This window comes from Gadus macrocephalus, chromosome 10 (assembly GCF_031168955.1).
Source record: "Gadus macrocephalus chromosome 10, ASM3116895v1".
In the NCBI taxonomy this organism is placed as follows: domain Eukaryota; kingdom Metazoa; phylum Chordata; class Actinopteri; order Gadiformes; family Gadidae; genus Gadus; species Gadus macrocephalus.
This window is the reverse complement of record NC_082391.1, coordinates 9,994,567-10,015,917: the sequence shown is the minus strand read 5'-3', so window position 1 is coordinate 10,015,917 and position 21,351 is coordinate 9,994,567. Positions and strand designations below refer to the sequence as shown.

Sequence of the window (21,351 nt, the reverse complement as noted above, 5' to 3'; positions counted from 1 at the left end):
AAGACCACAACTAACCACAAGGCCTTGATCATAAGCATGCAGTATGCCGAAGCCGAAAAGGACACACGCAGTCGCACACACTCATCTTATGCAAAACAATCCGTTTTATCATCAACATTCAGTCACTGCAAAGATTTAAAGGCTAGCCTCTTACCATAAGTTAGAATGGACCAAAAGTATGTGATTGAGACAGTATTGTTCGGCTTTCGCTTGCTATCCGTTTTTAGTATGACTTCTCAACATTACGTCTTTCTTGTGTTAGGCGCACATGGCTAATTTGCATACGTGCACAGGATTGGCTGGCTCCGCAAGGCAAATAATATAACATATTTAACTATCTTTCTATCCGTCTATTTATTTATCTATCAACGCATGGGTCTAGTTTTAATGTGATGTATTATGTGTATGTCCAGTCAGACTTGTTGTCTCCCTTGTTCTATGTGGTCTTAGAGGCTATACTGTGTGAGCCGAATCACCTAAATGAATTCCCGACGTGTAGTTTGGTAAAGACTTGACTAAGCTATTTATCTATTGAGGCTATTAGTTAACAATTATTCGCCAAAGGCTAAGTGAATAGTGGGGAATAGCCCCCGAGACCGAAGGTTTATTTGTTGTTATCAGCTGACATTATGGGATGAAAACAATAGAGTTTGAGATGACAATCATGGGATATTGCCCAATATCCCGAGATAGCCAACCAATCAAATTGCGCCATTTTAGGAGATTCACGTGTAGCATATAACTATAGATAATATCTATGTATTTATCTATGAAACACATCCTTCCACACACAGTTCAAACACATAGGCCTACTCTTTGACATTAGAACAGCCTAAATGTTAATAGAGACTTTGGTTTTAATTATTTTATTTCTGTATTTTATTTACATCTATTCGAATGAAGGTGTGTATACACACCAAAACGATTTTCTTTAAATGAGAGACTGTTGCATTTAATATTTATTTTTTTTTGCAATGTGCATCGTTAAAAAGATTGAGACTAATACAAACAAGTTTTAAAAAAAGCGCATACAGGTTGTGTATAGTAGATAGTGTGTTTTTGAAAAGTAACTAAGTAAAGTAATTAGTAAAGTAACTAATTACTTTTGAAGATAAGTAATCAGTAAAGTAACTGGATTACTTTCTTGGATAAGTAATCAGTAATCAGTAACTAATTACTTTTTCCAAGTAACTTGACCAACACTGCTCCGGGTAGGAAATGAGTCCTTAGCCCAAGTGAAGGAGTTCAAGTACCTCGGGGTCTTGTTCGCGAGTGAGGGTACTATTGAGCGTGAGATTGGCCGTAGAATCGGAGCAGCGGAGGCGGTATTGCGTTCGCTTTACCGCACCGTTGTTACGAAAAGAGAGCTGAGCCGCAAGGCAAAGCTGTCGATCTACCGGTCGATCTTCGTTCCTATCCTCACCTATGGTCCTGAGGGTTGGGTGATGACCGAAAGGACGAAATCGCGGGTACAAGCGGCCGAGATGAGTTTTCTCAGAAGGGTGGCTGGCGTCTCCCTTAGGGATAGGGTGAGAAGCTCAGCCATCCGTGAGGAACTCGGATTAGAGCCGCTGCTCCTTTACTTAGAAAGGAGTGAGCTGAGGTGGTTCGGGCATCTGACAAGGATGCCCACTGGGCGCCTCCCTTGGGAGGTGTTTCAGGCACGTCCAGTGGGGAGGCGACCTCGGGGAAGACCCAGGACTAGGTGGAGAGATTATATCTCAACACTGGCCTGGGAACGCCTCGGGATCCCCCCCGTCAGAGCTGGTCAATGTGGCCCGGGAAAGGGAAGTCTGGGGCCCCCTGCTTCAGCTGCTCCCCCCGCGACCCGACCCCGGATAAGCGGACGAAGATGAGATGAGATGACAATCGTTTTGAGTCCCGGGGAACGTGACAATGTAGTTATCTGAAAATAGTTGATCTTATTGGCAGAGCATAGGCTATGTTACGTTAGCTTGAAGTCTGTGTAATGCTGTATAGGCTACTCAAGGCATAATTTATCTTGCATTGTTAATGTTGTTGACAATATCGGCTTCCTGTGTTGTCCAGACCATCAGAGCTAATTACCCAGCGCATGATGGGCAGTACCGTGGCTACAGGAGACAGTAGATGTAAGCGTCTTAGAGTACCATATTAAGCGCTATATAAATTTCATTTATTATTATTATTATTAGACAGTCAAGATGAGCTGTGACTATTTTGACGCACCCTACTTGGTTTACTTTTGTAAATATTTCATATTTTTTCATGAATAAAACTTCAAATTCATGTTGGTTGTTGTGATTTCTTTACTATCCCAAATGATGTCATACTAAAGTAGGCCTACTGTATAAGATAAACACTTATTTCAACTGGGGAGAAAAGGTTGAGTACAAATACTTGATATGCTGAGCTACTGTAATTAGCTAATGTTTCTATGCTGTACAGTAATATACAAACGAGAGCAGAAGTCTAAACTAGCCAACGCATCATGGGGATATGTTTACAAAGTTTGCTCGCACGATCACTCGTGCTAGTATAATTGGTCCTTCCCCCTCCAAACGGAAACAGACGGGCGGTGCAGCGAGCGCAATGCACTGTAGCAGTTGGTTTTCTTACTTTTGAGCCAGAGAGACACTTTCTGCTTTTTCTCATGCTAGGATGAACCGATTTCAATGTTTTTTTCACATTTATAATGCATAGAATTATTTACTTCATATAACCTTCATATCTCCACCGGTGAAGTATCCCTTTAAATGCAAATGAGCTGCTGCCCATTGCAAACAAATGAGTTATCAGAGTGAACTGCAGCATGTAGGAGAAGTTGTTGTTGCCTTTTGCGGACTCCCGGAGCTTTATGTCTATGAAGTAATATTAATAATAATGATATGTAGGTATCTATAATATAATATCTAATTTCACTGCCAAAAGCTATGTGCGTCTCCGGATGATATTATGAATCATAAAGATTGCGTCTGACATCTCTGGTACTTCCACAACAAGTAAAGATTCATAGTGGGGGTTATCTCGGCCATGTTTTTTTATTTTTTACTCTGAAATCCAGATTGAACCACGACATGGAGGAGAAAGGGATTGTACTCCCAGAGCTCAGGCAGTCCCATGGCAAACTGACAAGGAACATCTATCTTTGTATGGAATCTCCCTGCTTCTGAAATGTGCAAACTTCTCAGCCCATCGCTCGTCCACTTTCGTCAAAGTTCAACAAACCTCCCTTTAGTTTGTATGTGTCGTATCTTGTTATTGTTGGAAATGGATATGTGTTACAGAGGACTACATGAAAGGCACCTAAAACACATAATTATATTCATTATTTGTCTTCATACTTAAAAGAAACTTGATGTGTCACACTCTCCGATACAAATTTATAATGTGTTACTACACCACTGTGACAACCTTTTTTCCCCTGTTTCGTCTAAGTAATGCTAATAGGCAACATTACTATGGAGAGAACATTTTAGCTGGGGCTGGTAGTATTTGGCAGTACCAAATATAATGCATTGAGTTGTCATGGTTTCCAAAGTTTCTACAATGTTTCATTCATGTTACAATAATAAATGTTCAGCATTGGTAAGGATTACGCATTATATTTGTACTGTTTCTTTATTGAATGATAATTTTCCTGATATACAGATTTGAAGGTGTTTTGACAGATCTGTAGAACTTTCTATAGTATCAACATGGGGGCCAAGGCGGTTAATTAAAGCTTTGAGAAAAAACATCATTGCACCGAATGGAAATGTAAAAAATGTGTAATCCTCCAGGATACAAGATAAAAAAAAGTGAATGTGTTCAAAACGTTAACTAACCCTAAAGAATGAAATTAAATTGACCCACCAGCTTTTGCAGCTTGAAGAATTTCTTGTTTGTGAAAGCGCTCCATTGTTCGATACAAACGGCAGTACATCCATACCTAAAATATAGTAAGTGCATAATCATCATAATACAATGTGATGTGCATGTAATATGTATGTGTCTACCTTTGAAGTGACCTACCTGTCTGCCCTGCAACCAGACATACTTCAAATCATCGTAGACCTGTCCCTTTTTATCGATGCAAGTGAAAAACCCTCTGCACGAAGAAGAAAGAGATTAAGGGTCAGAATAACTGCTCTACACATACTATCTAAACACAATGTTTTTCTAGATAATATGAATTGTGGAGCAATTGTTTTTATGGTGCATAAACAATGCCAAAAATATGTAATTTTCTCCATCATTGTAAACAAAATGCTGTATTGTATATCCTAAAACCAAACAAGACATTTTTTTAACTATTTACCTGCTCACTGCCTGCTGAGCAGGCAGTGAGCAGGAGCATAGCACTGGGATGGCATAACCCTAACCTAACGCTGCATTATAGCCCCAGGTTAGAATTCATGATAGATTTATAGATATAGGCTTAAGTTAAGATGCAGGTATTTAGTTACACATCATAAATAGAGACGTATTATTGGCAGAGAATCTTGATGAACCATAGTGCTGCAATGGGGATCTTTGAAAGAAAAACATCTCTGAACCATGGATGGATCTGAAAAAAACTTGCAATTTGATTGTTTTTGTTTAAGAGTTCTGGGCCCAGTTTCCCGATAACGATGGATCTTTCGAAACCATCGTTAATTTCTTTGGAGCGTTTCCCGAAACTCCTCTTAACATGAACGCGCATTCGCTGCACTCACAACGTTCGTAGGATTGTACCTGTCCACTGACATGGTGCTGAAACGGGCTATGATGCAGGGGGAGACGCAGGAATGTCGCAGGAAAATGGGGTTAAAAAGGGTTAAAATATCTCCCCATCAAGGCCAACCGCAGAGTAGCCTACGAAAAGAATAGATTGCAATAAAATGAATGCTAAAGATATTCAAACACAACTGATTAGGCCTAGGCCGACATATATATCAGTCCTAATCCTGAACGCACTGTGCATACATTTATTCACGGCATTTCCCCCCTTGAAATAATTCCATAGTACAAAAATCCAAAATAGCTTGTGTGACAGCTACATTTATCTTAATGTGCTGATTTTTTAAACATATATTTTGCGCAGCAAGAGAGCCGACTTTATCTGATTCCGCATAAGGTTGCATTGGCCGTCTAGTATAGAATATTTGTAGACATTAAAAATGCAACGTTCCATTCACACATTATCATTTAATCGGGTCGGCTATTGCTGACCCGATTAGGAGAGCTTGGTCTAGATCCTGCCCATATTGTTGGGCAGGATGAAGTAAGCTATAGGCAGGGTTCAAGTTATGATTCCATCTCTGTGGGGGTCTCTTAAAGTTGACGGTGGGGGGAGACCGTACCGGCGGGGGGGGGATATAGGACGTAAATATGGGCTATTATGACACGGCTCTTCTCAATGACGTGGAGCGCTCCGTTCACTTGCATGGGCCCTTCACAACAACGCCAGCTTCTTCGGTTGCTAAGCGACGTCAACGTCTTTGGCTAACTATTTCTCTGCTGATCAACACTACGCATGGTAAGTTGGTTACAAATAAATTGTAAAAAAAACACCTTGTGTAGTTATTTTTTCGTTTGGCAAGTAGCCGCTCATTATCAAAAATAAGCCTATTCAGGTCGAAGCACCTCTGTTTCGCGTCGGTGTCCGGTTCGCCCTGTTTGGGCTTATTTTCCCGATAATGACCAGCGTTCTATTATCCCACTTATATAATTCAATATAACTCTGCATGTGGAAGGGAAAATAGCTTTGTAATTACAATATTATGCTGCTGTATTTTCAGAGACCCCCACAGATATTTGACTTTGCTGCTTTCATGGGAGCCAGACCTCTCTCAATGGGAGCTCAGCTCCCACTGGCTCCCACCTAACTCGAACCCTGGCTAGGTCTTTCTACACTGCCGAGCCGGTTCAGTCGCAGCTTGGCACGCCCGGCTATTTCACCTTCTTATCTCAAGTTTCCTGTGTAAAACCGAGGGGGTCAAATACACCAGTTTGTCACGGCGCGGGGTTTCTTGGTTCACTCTGGGGAAGGCGGGGCTGTGCGCGGAGTCTCTGACCTCTTTAGAATAATTTGTATTATTGCATACTGCAAGATACCCGCATGCAATAATGAGTTCACTCTATAGTAGGCTAACGATGCTCTTAGCGTCCTACGAGTACCCTGGAGTAGGGATGGGCATGATTAATCTACTAATTAATCGACTAATTGATCGTTAAGAATTTCGTCGATTACGTACATTTTTCATCGATTAAACCAATGCAGTTTGCAATTAAACATTTTACCACACAGGGGCAATATTTAAATTTGCGGCTCCTCCCCGGCAATAAACATCCCGCTTTGAACGGTGAACTCTTTACGCCTAGCAGCTATAAAAAGCTATAAAAACTACAAAATTACTATTAATGCAGGCTATGTGGAAAATGCGCCGACTTTGGCTCAGCCTGGCTCCGCCCTCTTCCGCTACGTAGCTAAGATGGCTGCCGTTGAGTACGAAAAGTGTACATCGCCACACACTTCGCGATTTGACCGTTTTCAGTACACTTATTTTCGCCCGATCTGAATCGGAACGCCCTACGTACTCAAATTTAGACTAGTAAGTAAGGATAGAATGGATATTGGAACACGGCGATGTAATCATGAAGCAGACGCTTCACGAAATTTTCAGATTTTTTTATCGAACGTCATTAAGGTTAGCACCAACATGTGTGTAGAATTTGGACTCGATCCGATGTCTAATTTTGGATTTTTTTGGATTTTTAATTTTCCACGTCTAATTTAGCTAATAAACAAATATTCAAAACTCTACCGTTTCGTCGTCGAAGGTCCTAGGTATAGCGCCACCTAGTGACCGAAATGTCTGGATTTTGTCGTCTGCGTAGTCTACACGCACCTGGATCTAGTCATGCAATTGGCGTGTGTGCACCATTTACGGTTTGGGCTGTGGTACCACTTTTAGGGGGGTAAGTATAAAAAAAAACACTACAAAAACAATAGGGATCCAACCTGTTGGCTTGGACCCCTAACTAGAACTGCAAGCAGTTATGCAGGGGTCCAAGAAGTGTGCATTTCGCCGGCACAACACGACAAGAAATGTGCATTTCGCCGGCACAACGCGAAGCATGTTCAAACGCTACACTGACTTCTCGCTACTCCTACCACAGTCAAATCCTTTGTATCCACAGGTTCAGGGTAGCGTTTTGAACACATGCTTCGCGTTGTGCCGGCGAAATGCACATTTCTTGTCGCGTTGTGTCGGCGAAATGCACACTTCTTGGACCCCTGCATAACTGCTTGCAGTTCTAGTTATTATTCCCCCGTAAAAGTGGGAATACAGCCCAAACCGTAAATGTTGCACACACGCCAATTGCATGACTAGATCCAGGTCCGTGAGGACTACGCAGACGACAAAATCCAGACACGCCGGCCACAAGGTGGCGCTATACCTAGGAAAGATGCGTTTGGGGCTATAACTCCCACACCGAACCTCCCACAGTCAAAACTTGTACCCACATATTCACTGGAGTCTGCTGCATCTTTTGGCATAGGCCACGCCCATTTGCGTCCATTTTTTTTCGCAAAATCGCGAAAACCGCTAAACTGCCTTTTCCCAACTCCTCCCACATCTTTTGACCAATTGACACAAAACTTTGCACACGACATCTTCGGACGCACACGAAAATAAATCAATGAACACTTTTTTGATCCGACCATCGATGACGAAACAGTAGCGTTTTGAATATTTGTTTATTAGCTACGTTTTACGTCGAAACGCAAAAATTCAAAAAATACCAAAATTAGACATCGGATCAAGCCCAAGTTTTAGACACATGTGGGTACTACCCTTAAAATCCGAATATTTCGCCATTAGGGGGCGCAATAAACGAGGAAATTGTATATCTTCTAATTGGCCAGAGGAATGTTCTTCAAACTATAAGGGAACCATCAAGGGGCAAACCCGAGTCTATATAAAAAATATGGCCAAGAATTATTAATGTGGGCGGGAGTTATTTGGCAAAGGAAAATTGTCTTTGGAAAATTTCGCCACAAGGGGGCGCAAAATAACGACGAAATAATATATCTCCTAACTGGCCAATGGAATGTTCTGAAAACGCGTTTTGGGCTATAACTCCCACAACGAACCTCCCACAGTCAAAACCTTTATATCCACAGATTCACTAGAGTCAGTTGCATCTTTTGGCATAGGCCAAGCCCATTTGTTTTGAACACATGCTTCGCGTTGTGCCGGCGAAATGCACACTTCTTGGACCCCTGCATAACTGCTTGCAGTTCTAGTTGTTATTATTTTGGGAAGAAACTAGGGTCGTTTTTATTTTTTGTTATGTTTATGAGCACCGGCTTCGAGCTGCATGCTCCGTTGCTTAGAGCAGAGTAGCGCATAGCTATTGAACAGATCTGGTTTAACTGAGTTGTTCATCTAATAATAAAGATCCCAATGAGGAAAACACGCTGTATTTGTATTTTCATTTCATTTTGAATATAATTTTATTTTTATTTTTTATGTAAAATATTAACGATTAATCGACTAATTGATCGTTAATCCTCCCGACGATCGACTAAGACAACTTAATCGAATGCCCATCCCTACCCTGGAGCACTCGTTAGCTACGAGCATTTTCACGACGTTAGTTACTGTACCAACGATGCTTTCGGGAAACGGTGTGAAAACTGTACGACGCTCGTACGACGCACTTCACGATCCACTTATGCCGCTTTTCCACTGCATGGTACCAGCTCGACACGACTCGACACGACTCGACTCAGCTCGCATTTTTTGCGTTTCCACCGCGGTACCATGGTATCTGGTACCTGAAGTGGCTGCTTTTTCTAGTACCTACTCGCTCTAGGTACCAAGCGAGCTGAGCCGATGCTAAAAGGTGACGTCGGCAGACGGCCGGCGACTGATTGGCCAGAGAGTGTGACGAAGTCACGAGAGCGACATGGCAACCATGCTGGTAACATCCATAGCAGCGCCGCAGCCAACATGTTCCACTTCTCCAACTTCTTCAACATGCCGGCTAATAATAGTAATGTGATCGATGTCCTCCATTGTTGTTATGTGGGTTCTGTCCATGTGTGGGTTGCGTATGTGTTGTTTGCGTCGCGTACACAAATACGTCACGGCCCTTTCGCGCAGCCGACCCCGCCCACGTCCAGGAGGTACTATTTGCGGTGGAAAAGCACCCGTGTTGCTACCGTGTCGAGTCGTGTCGTGTCGAGTCGTGTCGAGTCGAGCTACATGTGCGGTGGAAAAGCGGCATTAGGCTAACGATGCTTTCGGGAAACTGGGCCCTGGGAAGGCTGGGGTAAACGTTATCTCCATGGCTACGGTAATAGTGCATCAACGATGATGCCTTTAATATTTGTCGCATTGTAAGATAGATACAAATCAGATAAAAACAAAGGCCCCAACACAGTTAAAGGTTGGTCTGGCAGGTTGTGCAGATGTATCTCTCACTATAAACAGGCATGAAAACGGGTCAGGGGTGAAAAAGGTGAGAAGGATATTATCCCTCTAGGGGGGTCCAATAGGGTTTAAATATCTTGCAAAACGTGAATCTTATAGTGTGGCCAGTCTTCCGACAGTGTGACATGTTAAATCGTGGTGGAATATCTGAGATTCGTGTTGTCTGAACGGTACGCACCGTTGGGTGACGAGTGGAAGACAGACTACGGAGAAGAGCGTCGCCAGCAATTGAAAACATCCGGGGCTGTAGCCCAGAAGAGTCCTTTTAAGACGGGGGTTTGGGGGTTTCTCCCCCGAGGAAATTTGAAAATCGGGCTGATGAACATGCAATTGTCACGTAGTTTAAGAAGTAAAGGAAAGACAAATCGTCATGTCTGACTCACGTCGGGGCAGGCCTACTGAAGAGGTTAATGTTTACGTTATGGATAGGAAAGTGCACCACATACAGCAGCCAAAATGAGCCATTAGAAAAAACTGTAGCCAAATAAAAACCCATGCACCTAGATGTCAAGTGGACTGGGTTGAATTCACTGCGGGTCTCCTGAATCTGTGCAAACTAGAGCAGCACTAAACAGCAATATCGACATGGACTTTGCATAGAGAATCAAATTTGCAACATTTTGCAGCTAATGATTCTAAATTTGCCCATTAATGTACAAGTCAGAATTTTGCGATTTTCACTGGCTACAATATTGCATCTGTCAGTTGTCAAATGTGCTGAACAAAATGTTAAACTTCAATAATTGTTCATAGTCAACGTATATAGTGCATTTATTTAAGCTCTCAACAGCATAACCATACAGCTTCGCCACATCGGCGGGAAAACATGGCACAAGCAAAGTACATCCATGGAATCAGCCGTTCAAAACCAGTCTGCATGAATCGTATGACAACTGGATGGCAGGGGATGCGGAATAGGAATACACAGCAGGGGAGAACATGAGAGCCCCAGCTCGCCGCATAGTAGCCTGGGTGCTTTAAGCGTGGAACAAGCTGGATACCGAGTGGGTGAAAAACTGTGTGTGTGTGTGTGTGTGTGTGTGTGTGTGTGTGTGTCACTCTGTTCGAGCCTGCATGAGAGTTCAATGTTGTCATTAGCTGTTACGTCTTTCTGACCAATCGCAGTTCAAGGCCGACCTGGGCTGTACCACTTCGGGAGGGGGCGCTCAGTTACTCCACTCTAGACAAAATCGAATTGGTTGCGACGTTGACCCGGCGCCCCCCACGAAACGTTAACGGGCCACAGGGAATTCTCCCAACTCTCCCGATTACCACTCTGCTTGTGCGTGCGTGCGTGCCTGTGTGTGTGTGCAGGCATTATCAACTGCCTGGTAAACAGGTAGGCCTACGGTAATATTCATACTGGTTTAAATAATGCATTTGATAGTAGGCTATTTCCCATCGTTGCTGAGCAAGAGTTTTGTTCGAAAGTTCAGTGATAGAAAACAAATAATAGCCCGAGCTATTGACGTTTTACGGTACCACTGTCATAACCCTAACCCTACCCGATGTCAAGTGGACGGGTTGAATTCACTGCGGGTCTCTCTTATATCCATCTTACCAAAGATATTTTGGTACTGTCCTTCTCAACACTCTCTGATCTCACTAAAATGCTAGCAGCACGAAACAGCAATATCGACGAGATGCGCTATGCATACATGGACAAGGCAGAATTTTGCGGTTTTCACTCGCTACAATGTTGCATCTGTGGCTGCTGGTAATTCAATCACAAAGAAGTAAACTCTACGGGGCTATTTTCAGCATTATGATGTTTTTTTTACGGCACAGCGATCCGGGGCTATTCCCAAAAATCCGGGGCTATAGCCTCGAATGCCCAGGTCTAACGACGCGCCTCCGTCGGGATGTCGGATACGCATTGCAATTCTCCGCCCGATCAATCTTATATGTTGACAACAAAATATTTGTAAATAGTTTTGTAAATAAACTTCCAAAGCTTTAAAAATCCTATTTGGTATTTTATTGGTCCTGTGCAAAGTAACCAACGTACAAAGTAAATAAGGTCCAAAGTCAAACAGAGTAGCGTTTCCGGAAATGATTTTGGACCAATCACAGCCCTTACCGTCTCTGTTGCGTCGACTGATAGTTAAAAAATATTGGATGCGCACGTAAACTATGGAGAGGTTCTCCGACAGATTCTCCGTGTCTAAGTACAGCACTTTACGGAGGACTATAAACTGGCCGGCCTCTTATCAGTTTGTACTGGAGTTGAATTATTATGGATTATTACACAGGTCTTCTCAATGGCGTGGAACGCTCGTTCACTTGCATGGGCACTTCACAACTTCCAAAAGTATAATTGACCGCTGTCAAGGAAAACAAAGGACTTTTTGCCTCTAATGACGTCTTTGGTAGCACTCCTCAAGTAGTCCGGTAACTTGTCAACCCCCGCGTCTTCGGTTGCTAAGCTACGTCAACGTCTTTGGCAGACTATTTTTCTACTGATCAACATTACAAATGCTGGCAGTGGTAACAAATAAATTGTAAAAAGACACACCATGTGAAGTTATTTTTTCGTTTTGGCAAGTAGCCGTGTAATAAGCGGGATAATGTATAGAACGTCGCCAGTCATTATCGAAAATAAGCCCCTTCAGGGCGAAGCAAGATACCTTCGGTGCACGTCGGTGTCCTGTTCGCCCTGTCAGGGTTTTTTTTTTTCCGGATAATGACCGGCGTTCTATACATTACCCCTTACTTATTAAACGGCTCTTCTCAAATGCTCCATTCACTTGCATGGGCCTTCCCAACGTTCAGCTGTCAATTATTTTTGTTTATTACACGCCTCTTCTCAATGCAGTGGAATGCTCATGCCTAGCATATTGGACCGCTTTGAAGGAAAGTGGATTTTTTGCCTCTGATTCACGTCATCTGTATCACTCCACAGTCCGGTAACTTATCAACCCCAGCGTATTCGGTTGCTAAGCAACGTCAACGACTTTGGCAAACTCTCTGCTAACCGACTCGGATCTCGGATCTGACGCCACGCCCACGCTTCAAGCGTTTTATTATTTCGCTCGGTCGTTGGAGGAAAACATGGACGCCACCCGGAAAGCTGTTGTCCCGGTAGCATTGGCAGAGGACCAAGCGCTCCAAAATAAGTAGGCTATAGGCCATAGAGAGTTACGGACGCAGTAAGGTATTGCAGTAATACGAGTGATTGAAATTGCCATTTAAACCACCAAAGTGGTCCAAGCACAATGAAAACAGTTCATCTTCAAGTCACACTGGGCGCAGCCATCTTGAATTCTGTCTCGGAATTTTGCTTGGTCACCACTGAGTTCAACCGAGATGGCGAGTTTGCCGTCCGAGGAAAAGGGGCGTGTTTGTGCGTGTCGCTAGGCAACGTCCTCGGACCTCCGAGACGGATGGATAATAAAACACAGCTACGAACACCGCTGGACTGGGCATAGGGCATGGCGGGCATATGCCCGGTGGCCTGAAGCCTTTTATTTATTTTTTTATTCATGCCAAACTCGCGTCTAACGTAGCAGCCCACGTTAACTTCAATGCAGGCCACATTAACGTCAATTCAAGTTAATGCAAGTTAAACTGGCAGATCTGCCCTTTATCATGATTGATTGAAGCCTGGGCCAATGAGGTGAGGGGCAGGCCAATTACGTTTTGTAATTGTGTGCATGGCTAGTTACAACGCTGCTTCCGCCAGGTTGTTTATTTATTCTTTATTCTTCATTGCATTTGTGTGACTGTCGCGGTGGCTGCCGCCAGGTTGTTTCTTTATTCTTCATTCTGTTTGTGTGACTGTCGTGCGTCTGCCTTACGAAGTAAAAGCTTGCTGTTTTGCACCGTCTGTGATGCGGTGGCGTCTGCTGGTGTGTGGTATGACGGCTTCCCTGAGTCATCCAGTCATTTCTTGCTTTAATAATGCATTGTATCACACAAGTAATGATATATTATTCATAGTTTAGCCTACAGTATTACATTTATTATAATTATATTAACTAAAATGAATTAATTAATATTTTTTAATATAATTCCTTTACTTAAATTTAAGTAACAAGGTTGAAAGAAATGACATCTAAAAAGTAATGTGACCTACGGTCAATAGATCATACTTTTGATAAGCCTAACAGTATTTTGGGAGAACTTTTCATAATGCTTCTCATAGTGTTAAAATGTTTGTGTCTCCTAGTGCACATTGATCGTTTAAGGCAGTGATTCCCAACAAGGGGTATATGGTACATATACCACCTGAGGTGCGCAAGCAAACTGCAGGGGGTATGTGGATAAATTAACGAATGTGTGCAGCATAGTCATTGCATGAGTGAAGGGGTACTCATGGTGTGACAAAAAGGCTTAAGGGGTACGCATGTCAAAAGCAGTTGGGGAAAAAACCCACGCTGTCACACAGCGCGCTTACATTTTTCCCCGTCAATACCTGGTGGTGGCCTGCTCTTGGTTAAAAATGCCCGGCCTGAAAAATTTCCCCAGTCCAGCCCTGGCTACGAATGATAACAAATGCATTGGAAAAAGACACACTGTGGGAAGTTATTTTTTCGTTTTGGCAAGTAGCCATTGCTAATAATACCAATACTCTTTGGCTGGGATGAGGCATCAAACAATCAAGTCACTTTAGCCTGAATACATAGGTAAAAGGTTGCTACTACCATGGACAGTATCAGAACGATAACCTGTTGAACCAAATGGATGTGTAGGCTACACCAAGGGATGCATCTGCAGACTACTGCCACATTAATAATGGTAAGACGCGATAATTATTGCTCAAGATTTGCTGGTGCTGTGGCGAGGTGTTTTGTGTTTTTTGCACTCAAGTGGTCGGCTGTTTTAACTTGCAATTGATAGTCGGTGGAGTCAGTCTCTTGTTGACACAAAGTGACTTTGGTCATTCTTGCTTGGCTTGAATTCTGGAATAATTGTGGGGGTGAGTACATGAGTTTTGGTCAGAATGCCTGATGTAGGCTAGATTGGATGGAATATGTGTTGTGAATTGAGCAGCCAGCTCATGTATGCTGAAAGTATGTGTTGTTACGATACGATCGTGTCAGAGACTCCATAAGATTAGTTCATTTTAATATCCAGGTTCTCTTAACTATATGTGAGCGTTGAACATAATTCAACATGTTCAACGCTCGCCAGCTTCAGTTTTGAAGCTGGCGAGCGTTGAACATGTTGAATTAGTTTGCGTTCGTCGCACGCTCGTAGGCTTACAATTTAGCATTTTTTATTGAACCTGAAATCAAAACACAATACTATGGCTTACCCATATTTCGTGTCGTGAGAATAAGTCAGCCAGAAGCTCACTACACGGTCGAGTTCTGTGCGTATTTCCTCTCGATACTGTTGCAACAGGACGGCTGACATCTAAAAAAAAAAAATCATCATTAAGGGTCACGAAGATGCATTGTAACACATCTGTTGTATGTAAATACTTAATATTTTACAATTGCATGTAATTAACGTTTAAAGCGTCTTACGTTGAAAACCAAGGAATTGTTGTGATTGGAAGAGTTGGGGAAGTCACGAGCTTCGCTCACGTGAATATCACATGAGCTGCTGAGAAAGCATCTGATTGAAATTACTCCACCGTAAAGTGTGACCCCAGGGGGCGTTGTTGCTGAGGCTGAAATTAGGTCACCGTAAAGTGTGACCCCAGGGGGCGATGTTGCAAATTTTATGCAACATGCAGGAGTTTGAAGCGTATACAGGCATTAAGAGCGATGGCGATAATGTTACGTTTTAATCTTATCCATGTTTCTGCATGTGAACGACTTCATATCCGTCTACGCCTTAAACGCCTAAGTTCATGTTGCAGAAAATGTGGAAGGGCAACCCTTATTAGTCTTGAACCACAAATGCATTGAAATAAATCAGGCTACTTAATTCCCTACACCTTTGACTTTTTTTTTTTTACTGTCAATGTATATAAAGGCAAGATAGTAGCACTTCATGATTATATGAATTACAGTTAATAAAGATTAATAAATATTTAATAGAAGCAACATAGGATAAAGCTCTAACTGAATTAATAAAAAAGGAAGAAATGTCCATACATAAGGAGTATCTATTTTTTTTATTAAATATTGGAAAATAAACATTTGACATTTACATTTTCCTTGACGTTTTCAAATTAAAGCATGCAATGGCATAGAGGGTATTAATGTATATTAAAGACAGACAGACTTCTCAGTGACTTGGCTGAATTCATTGTCTTGGCTGTGTTCTGTTCCTGTTGTGGTAATAAGAAGTAGAGACCTCTATCTTCATCTGCCTGGAAGCTGCCTTCTCCGGGTCAACTTCATCCTGGATGGGCTTCCTTCCAATCGGGCCCTGCTCCTCACATTAAGCATAGCCCAGCTTTCACGTGATCACGTGACAAGGCAGCATGGCGGACTGAGTCACCTGGCGTCCGCATGTCAGAGAACTAACTATTGAACACCTTTAAAAACTTAAGGTTTTAAGAACAAAACTAGGAATCTATCTCCCAAACAAAGAAGAACTTTTTATGTCAAGTCAAGGGCATCCGCGGGAGACGAGACAGACGGAAAAACAGCGTCAGGCTGCCTGGCGTTCAATCAAAGAGAGCATGGGAGACCATGAAGATCCACCTGCCTGGGCTGAAGAGCTACTGACACAGTTTACATCAATCAGAGTCTCATTCCAACAAACGCTGGATGAGCTGAGCAATTCAATGAAGGAAATTAAAAAAGACACACGGGCCATGGTGGCAAGATTGGGGAATGCCGAAAAACGCATCGGCTTCTTGGAGGATAAACAAGCAACTCAGCAGCAAGCCATACAAGATAACGCAAAAGAGATAAGAAACTTGAAAGCCAAAGTTTCTTACCTGGAGTCGTACAGCAGAAGGAACAACTTGATTATCGTGGTCCTGGAAGAAGGCTTGCTGGTAGTGATCGACCGATACCGATTTTTTAGGGCCGATACGATACTGATATTTTTTCATCAGCCTTAGCCGATACGCCGATACGCCGATACCGATTTTCTTGAGCCGATTTTTTTTTTTATTTTTTTTTTATTTTTTAAAGGAACATTTATTGAACTTCAATATATTATTATTATTATTATTATTATTATTATTATTATTATAACTTTATTCAAGACACAGGAAGGTCCACATAGACAGCACACTACATATATACACATATATATACACATATAAACACACACACACACACACACACACACACACACATATATATATAAAACAATATAAAACATTTAAGAAGGAATGCAAATGAGGCATTATCAATTATAATACAAACATAATTAAAACACATACAAGCTTCGGGTCCAATGTTTCCAGAAGCAAGATGAGAACCTTGTGTCACTCAGAGAGATATCAATTAGAGACACAATAATCGTATTCAAAGACCCAGTCAATCTGCCCATGAATCTATACATAACATTTCTCAGAACAGCATTGAAAGTGGGCACATTGTTTGTCACGAACATTTCACTGGCACTACCCCCCCTGGGAGTTTTAAGCAAAATTCTCAGAGCATCATTATATGCCACATGAAGTTTTTTCATTTTCGCTTTACTGTAATTACACCACAGGTGAGCAGTATACATTGGAGTGCAATACGCTTTGAAGAGCGATATATTAACATCAGTAGTACACATGTAGAATTTGCACGCCAGCATGTTTGCCTGCCCATACAGTATACCACACTGACGCTGCACATCATCATCATCACAGAGGTCATCTCTTATCACGTGTCCCAGATATTTAACCTTCTTTACAACCACTAGCGGTTCACCTGCCAGTGAGAAAGAAGGAAAGACAAGCTTCCTATCCTCCTTGGTTCTAGCAATCAGTACCACACTCTTCGTTGAGTTAAATTTGATGTCATACATTAAGCCATATTGAGAGCATATTCTAAGAAGCTGCTGCAGGCCAGCACTGGAGGGAGACAGTACCACCAAATCATCAGCGTATAGCATATGATTAATGAGGTTATCCCCCACCAAACAGCCAGTTCTACACTCCTTTAGCTCTTCAGATAGATGATCCATGTACAGATTGAATAATAGCGGGGACAGAATTCCGCCCTGCCGCACTCCATTGGAGACATAGAAGGGTGTGGATATACTCATCCCCCACCTAACTTGCATAGTTTGGTGAGAGTACCAGAACTGCAGTATCCTAATTATATAAGAGGGGACCCCTCGCTCAAGTAATTTAGCAAACAGTTTCCCATGATTGATACGGTCAAAGGCTTTTGACGCATCCAGGAAACACATGAAGACTGTGCTATTTCGTGATCTGTACCTATGGACAATTTCTTTAAGTGCATAAATACACAGATCAGTTCCATGCTTACTCTTAAAGCCAAACTGGTTATCTGTTGATGCTATATAATCTGCAAGCCTATCCATAAGGATCCCTTCTAGTACCTTGGACAGTATACTTGCAAGTGCAATAGGCCTATAGTTATCAATACTAGTTAATTGACCAGTCTTATTTTTAACTACAGGTATCAACAAGACAGATAGCATGGATCCTGGGAGTATGCCATGCTTCATTAACCCAGAAAAGCATAGAGCAAGTAACACTGAAATATTTTGGCTAGAGTATTTCAGATGTTCTGCTGTTATTTTATCCTGCCCACAGGCTTTGTTTATTTTAAGTTTCTCAATAGCATAAGATACTTCATCTGGCCGGATGACTACACCATCACTGTGAGGTATTTCACCTATGTTAAAAACATCACTCTTCACCCAGTTAAAAATGTTCTCATAGTGTCTCCTCCATAGCTCTGCAATGTTTTCAGGTTCAGTAATGCCATCAATGCTAGAAGGCAGTGGCATCTTGCTGTTGTTTACCACCTTCACCTCCTTCCAGAACTCATATACATTATTAATTTGTAACTTTTTCGCCATAGAGTTCGCCCTCATAGTCTGCTCATTTCTTTTTATAAAATGAACAGCATATTTAAATCTAGCATTAGTCCGTACCTTGTGCTCACAGACTGGGCCATGCCTCGGTTTGCCTGCTAAAACCCATCTTCTAAAAGCATCTTTTGCCTCCATATGAACTTCATGGACATAGTCATTCCACCCTGGTCTCACAATATGTTGTTTCACCACTTTTCTTCTCAGTGGTTCACTTCCAACAACTAGACAGTTCACAATTTTATCATACATTGCACACAGGTCATTATTATGACTTACATTCTTACAGTTGATATTCCCACACATAATTGCATCAACAGGTAACTCAATATTTCTTAAGTACACATCAGTCAGTAACTTGTAACATTGCAGGTCAACATCTGTGAGCCTAGCCCAGTCCAGCGTCTCACTTGGTTTATGGCTGTCATTACAGACAAGCTCAGGTAGGCCCTTGATGTTAATGAACATAGAGACCGGAATATGATCTCCAGTGGCCATACCATATAAGATCTCAGCCTCCTCTATACAAGCATGTGCATCAAATGTAGACATACAGTGATCCAACCAGGATGTAGTATGCCAAGCTTCACTCACATGTGTATAACTATCAGCTGGCAATAGTTCCTTACTGGACAGAATCACCTTGTTATCTTTGCAGAATTGTGTCAGGTGCAGACCAAACAATGAGTTAGTATCTGATATATCAGCATTCAGATCCCCCAAGATAAATATGGATGTATACTCACTTTCCCTTATATAAGACCCAATAAAAGCAAGCTTATTCAAGTACTCATCTTCATTTTTGTGACATTCTGGAGTGTATACATTTAAGATTATAAAAACATTCTTATCCTGCACCACCTTGATTCCTATGCACCAATCCACATCTAACCTGATCACAGTGACCAATGAGTCAAGTTTCTTATGCCAGAATATAGCCACACCGCCTGGGATCCTGCCACGCAGAATTCTGGTGTTAAGGTCTGTCGTAGATTCCCCTGCTCCATGGAAATCATTATGCACAGTGTTCAGTTTATCCAGATCTTGAATAGATAAAAAAGTCTCTTGCAAACAAACCACATCCGCATGCTCAAAGAGTTTGTCAATAACAATGCGTTGGGCTCTCGCTCCAACGCCCTGTCCAAGTCGCAGACCACGGGAGTTATAAGACACAACTCTCATAGCAGTTCATCATTTTTATCATGCACAGGAAGCCCTAGGCTCAGGCGCACTCATCCCTGTGCCATGTGGTGCTATAATACCTGCCCCTACCGCAGCCCTAGGCTTGCGATTCTCATAGAAGCGCCTTACATAGGTCCCTTCTGGCCACAGCTGCGGTGCATACATCTCACCTACTTCCTTGCACTCAGCTGTAACTTTGAAAGAGCTGTACCGAGTATACTGAGTGTCAATCTTCTGACAAGTCACATCTCTGGAGAGTTGTTCTTTTAGATAACTAGCCAGAGTTTCTGACTCTAGGTCAGGAGCAAGCTTTGTCGCGAACACACTCACCAGCATAGATGTCACTGCATGTATGTTCCCCACAGCAGCGGTTCCAACTATGCCGTAGGTCTTCTTCTCTCTGGGAGGGTTCATACTAGTCTTGCTCTGTACTGCAGCAGTAGATTGTTTTCCAGGACGTTGCTTGTGCTTTAGTACATGGCTCCATGCAGGGGACATCGTCGCGGCACTCCCCCCGCCCGCTGGCTCCTCAGCGACGGCCAACGCCGAGGGCCCGGGCGCAGGCTTCCTGTGACTTGGTCCGTGGAGCTGGGCCCCCTCACAGGTCATGATAGTGGCTGCATTCCCCTTGCTGGAACTGGGTTGCTCAATCACACTCAGGCGTTGGTTAATGTCTGTGGTTATTCCACAAAGGTTCTCACATGCAGTCGACTGCTCACTCACAGCATTTTTCATGGAGGCTATCTCTACACTTAGGCGTTCAATCCTACTAACCAGGCAAGAGACATCAAGGCTATTAAAAGTCACTGGTGGTAAATCATCCAAGTGATAGGACACAAAGCGAGGAACATCTTCACCAACCTCATTCAGTAGTTTCAGACAACTCTTAACATTGTTGGCATCTTTCTGTAGTCCTTTGTAAGCTACACAACGCTGCCCCGTGCCAGGACACAGTTCAAACAGGGCCTTCTTGGAGCTTTCAATCCACTCTGATCCAAAGTGATTTACAGCCATCAGGATAATCTCATCCTGAGGCACAGTCTTCAGTTTAACAGCAAGGAAACTTAACAGTTCATCTTTCACGATAGTTTTGCCATCAATAGTGGTGTAGACCTCAGGTTTAATCCTTTGTTTGATAAGACGCCGTGCGGCCCAGCCAATCTTATAGTAGGATATACAGTTTTTGTTTTTTCAAACAAAAAACACAATATTTAACAAATAGTAAAAACAACAAGTAAAAAAAAAAAAAATTAAAATAAAAATCGGCGAAAATCAGCCGCGTATCGGCCGATACCGATACACGTAAAAACCGCGAATATCGGCCGATAATATCGGCCGACCGATATATCGGTCGATCCCTACTTGCTGGAGACCGGTAATCCTGCAGCGGACCCAGGTAAAGAGCTTGCTGCAATATTCCGCTATATTCTTGACCGGGGTGAAACGGACCCAGCACCGGAGGTAGACAGACACCACAGATCCCTTCGCCCACGCCCGAACCCAGGAGAACCACCGAGACCATACATTGTGAGGATGCTGAGATGGAGTGACCGACAGCTCATTCTAGGAGCTGCGGCAAAGAAGAAAAAGCTCACATGGAAAGGGAAATCTTTCCGTGTGTTTCAAGATCTTCCAGCTGATATCCAACAGAGGCGCGCGGAGTATGGAGACATCAAGAAGAAGCTGCGTGGAGCGGGGATTCGCTATGGCCTGTTGTTCCCCGCAAGACTCATTGTGACCGTGGGTGAAGAGCAGTGTATTTACACAACACCTAATGAAGCTATCAAGGACCTGAGAGTTTGCCTCCCGTCTG

General features: G+C 42.7%; 1 protein-coding gene across 1 annotated transcript in view; it reads right to left on the bottom strand.

Moving 5' to 3' along the window:
- Positions 1-15,065, bottom strand: part of renbp (renin binding protein) — an 84,682-nt gene extending 69,617 nt beyond the window's left edge. Inside the window, exons 1-4 of the mRNA XM_060063483.1 lie at positions 14,918-15,065; positions 14,704-14,804; positions 3,994-4,069; positions 3,835-3,910 (exon numbers count right to left, since the gene is read on the bottom strand). Of these exons, the coding sequence (XP_059919466.1) occupies positions 3,835-3,910; positions 3,994-4,069; positions 14,704-14,804 (253 nt within the window). The 5' untranslated portion in view covers positions 14,918-15,065. The remainder of the gene's footprint in view (positions 1-3,834; positions 3,911-3,993; positions 4,070-14,703; positions 14,805-14,917) is intronic.
- Between the last annotated feature and the right edge of the window lie 6,286 nt (positions 15,066-21,351).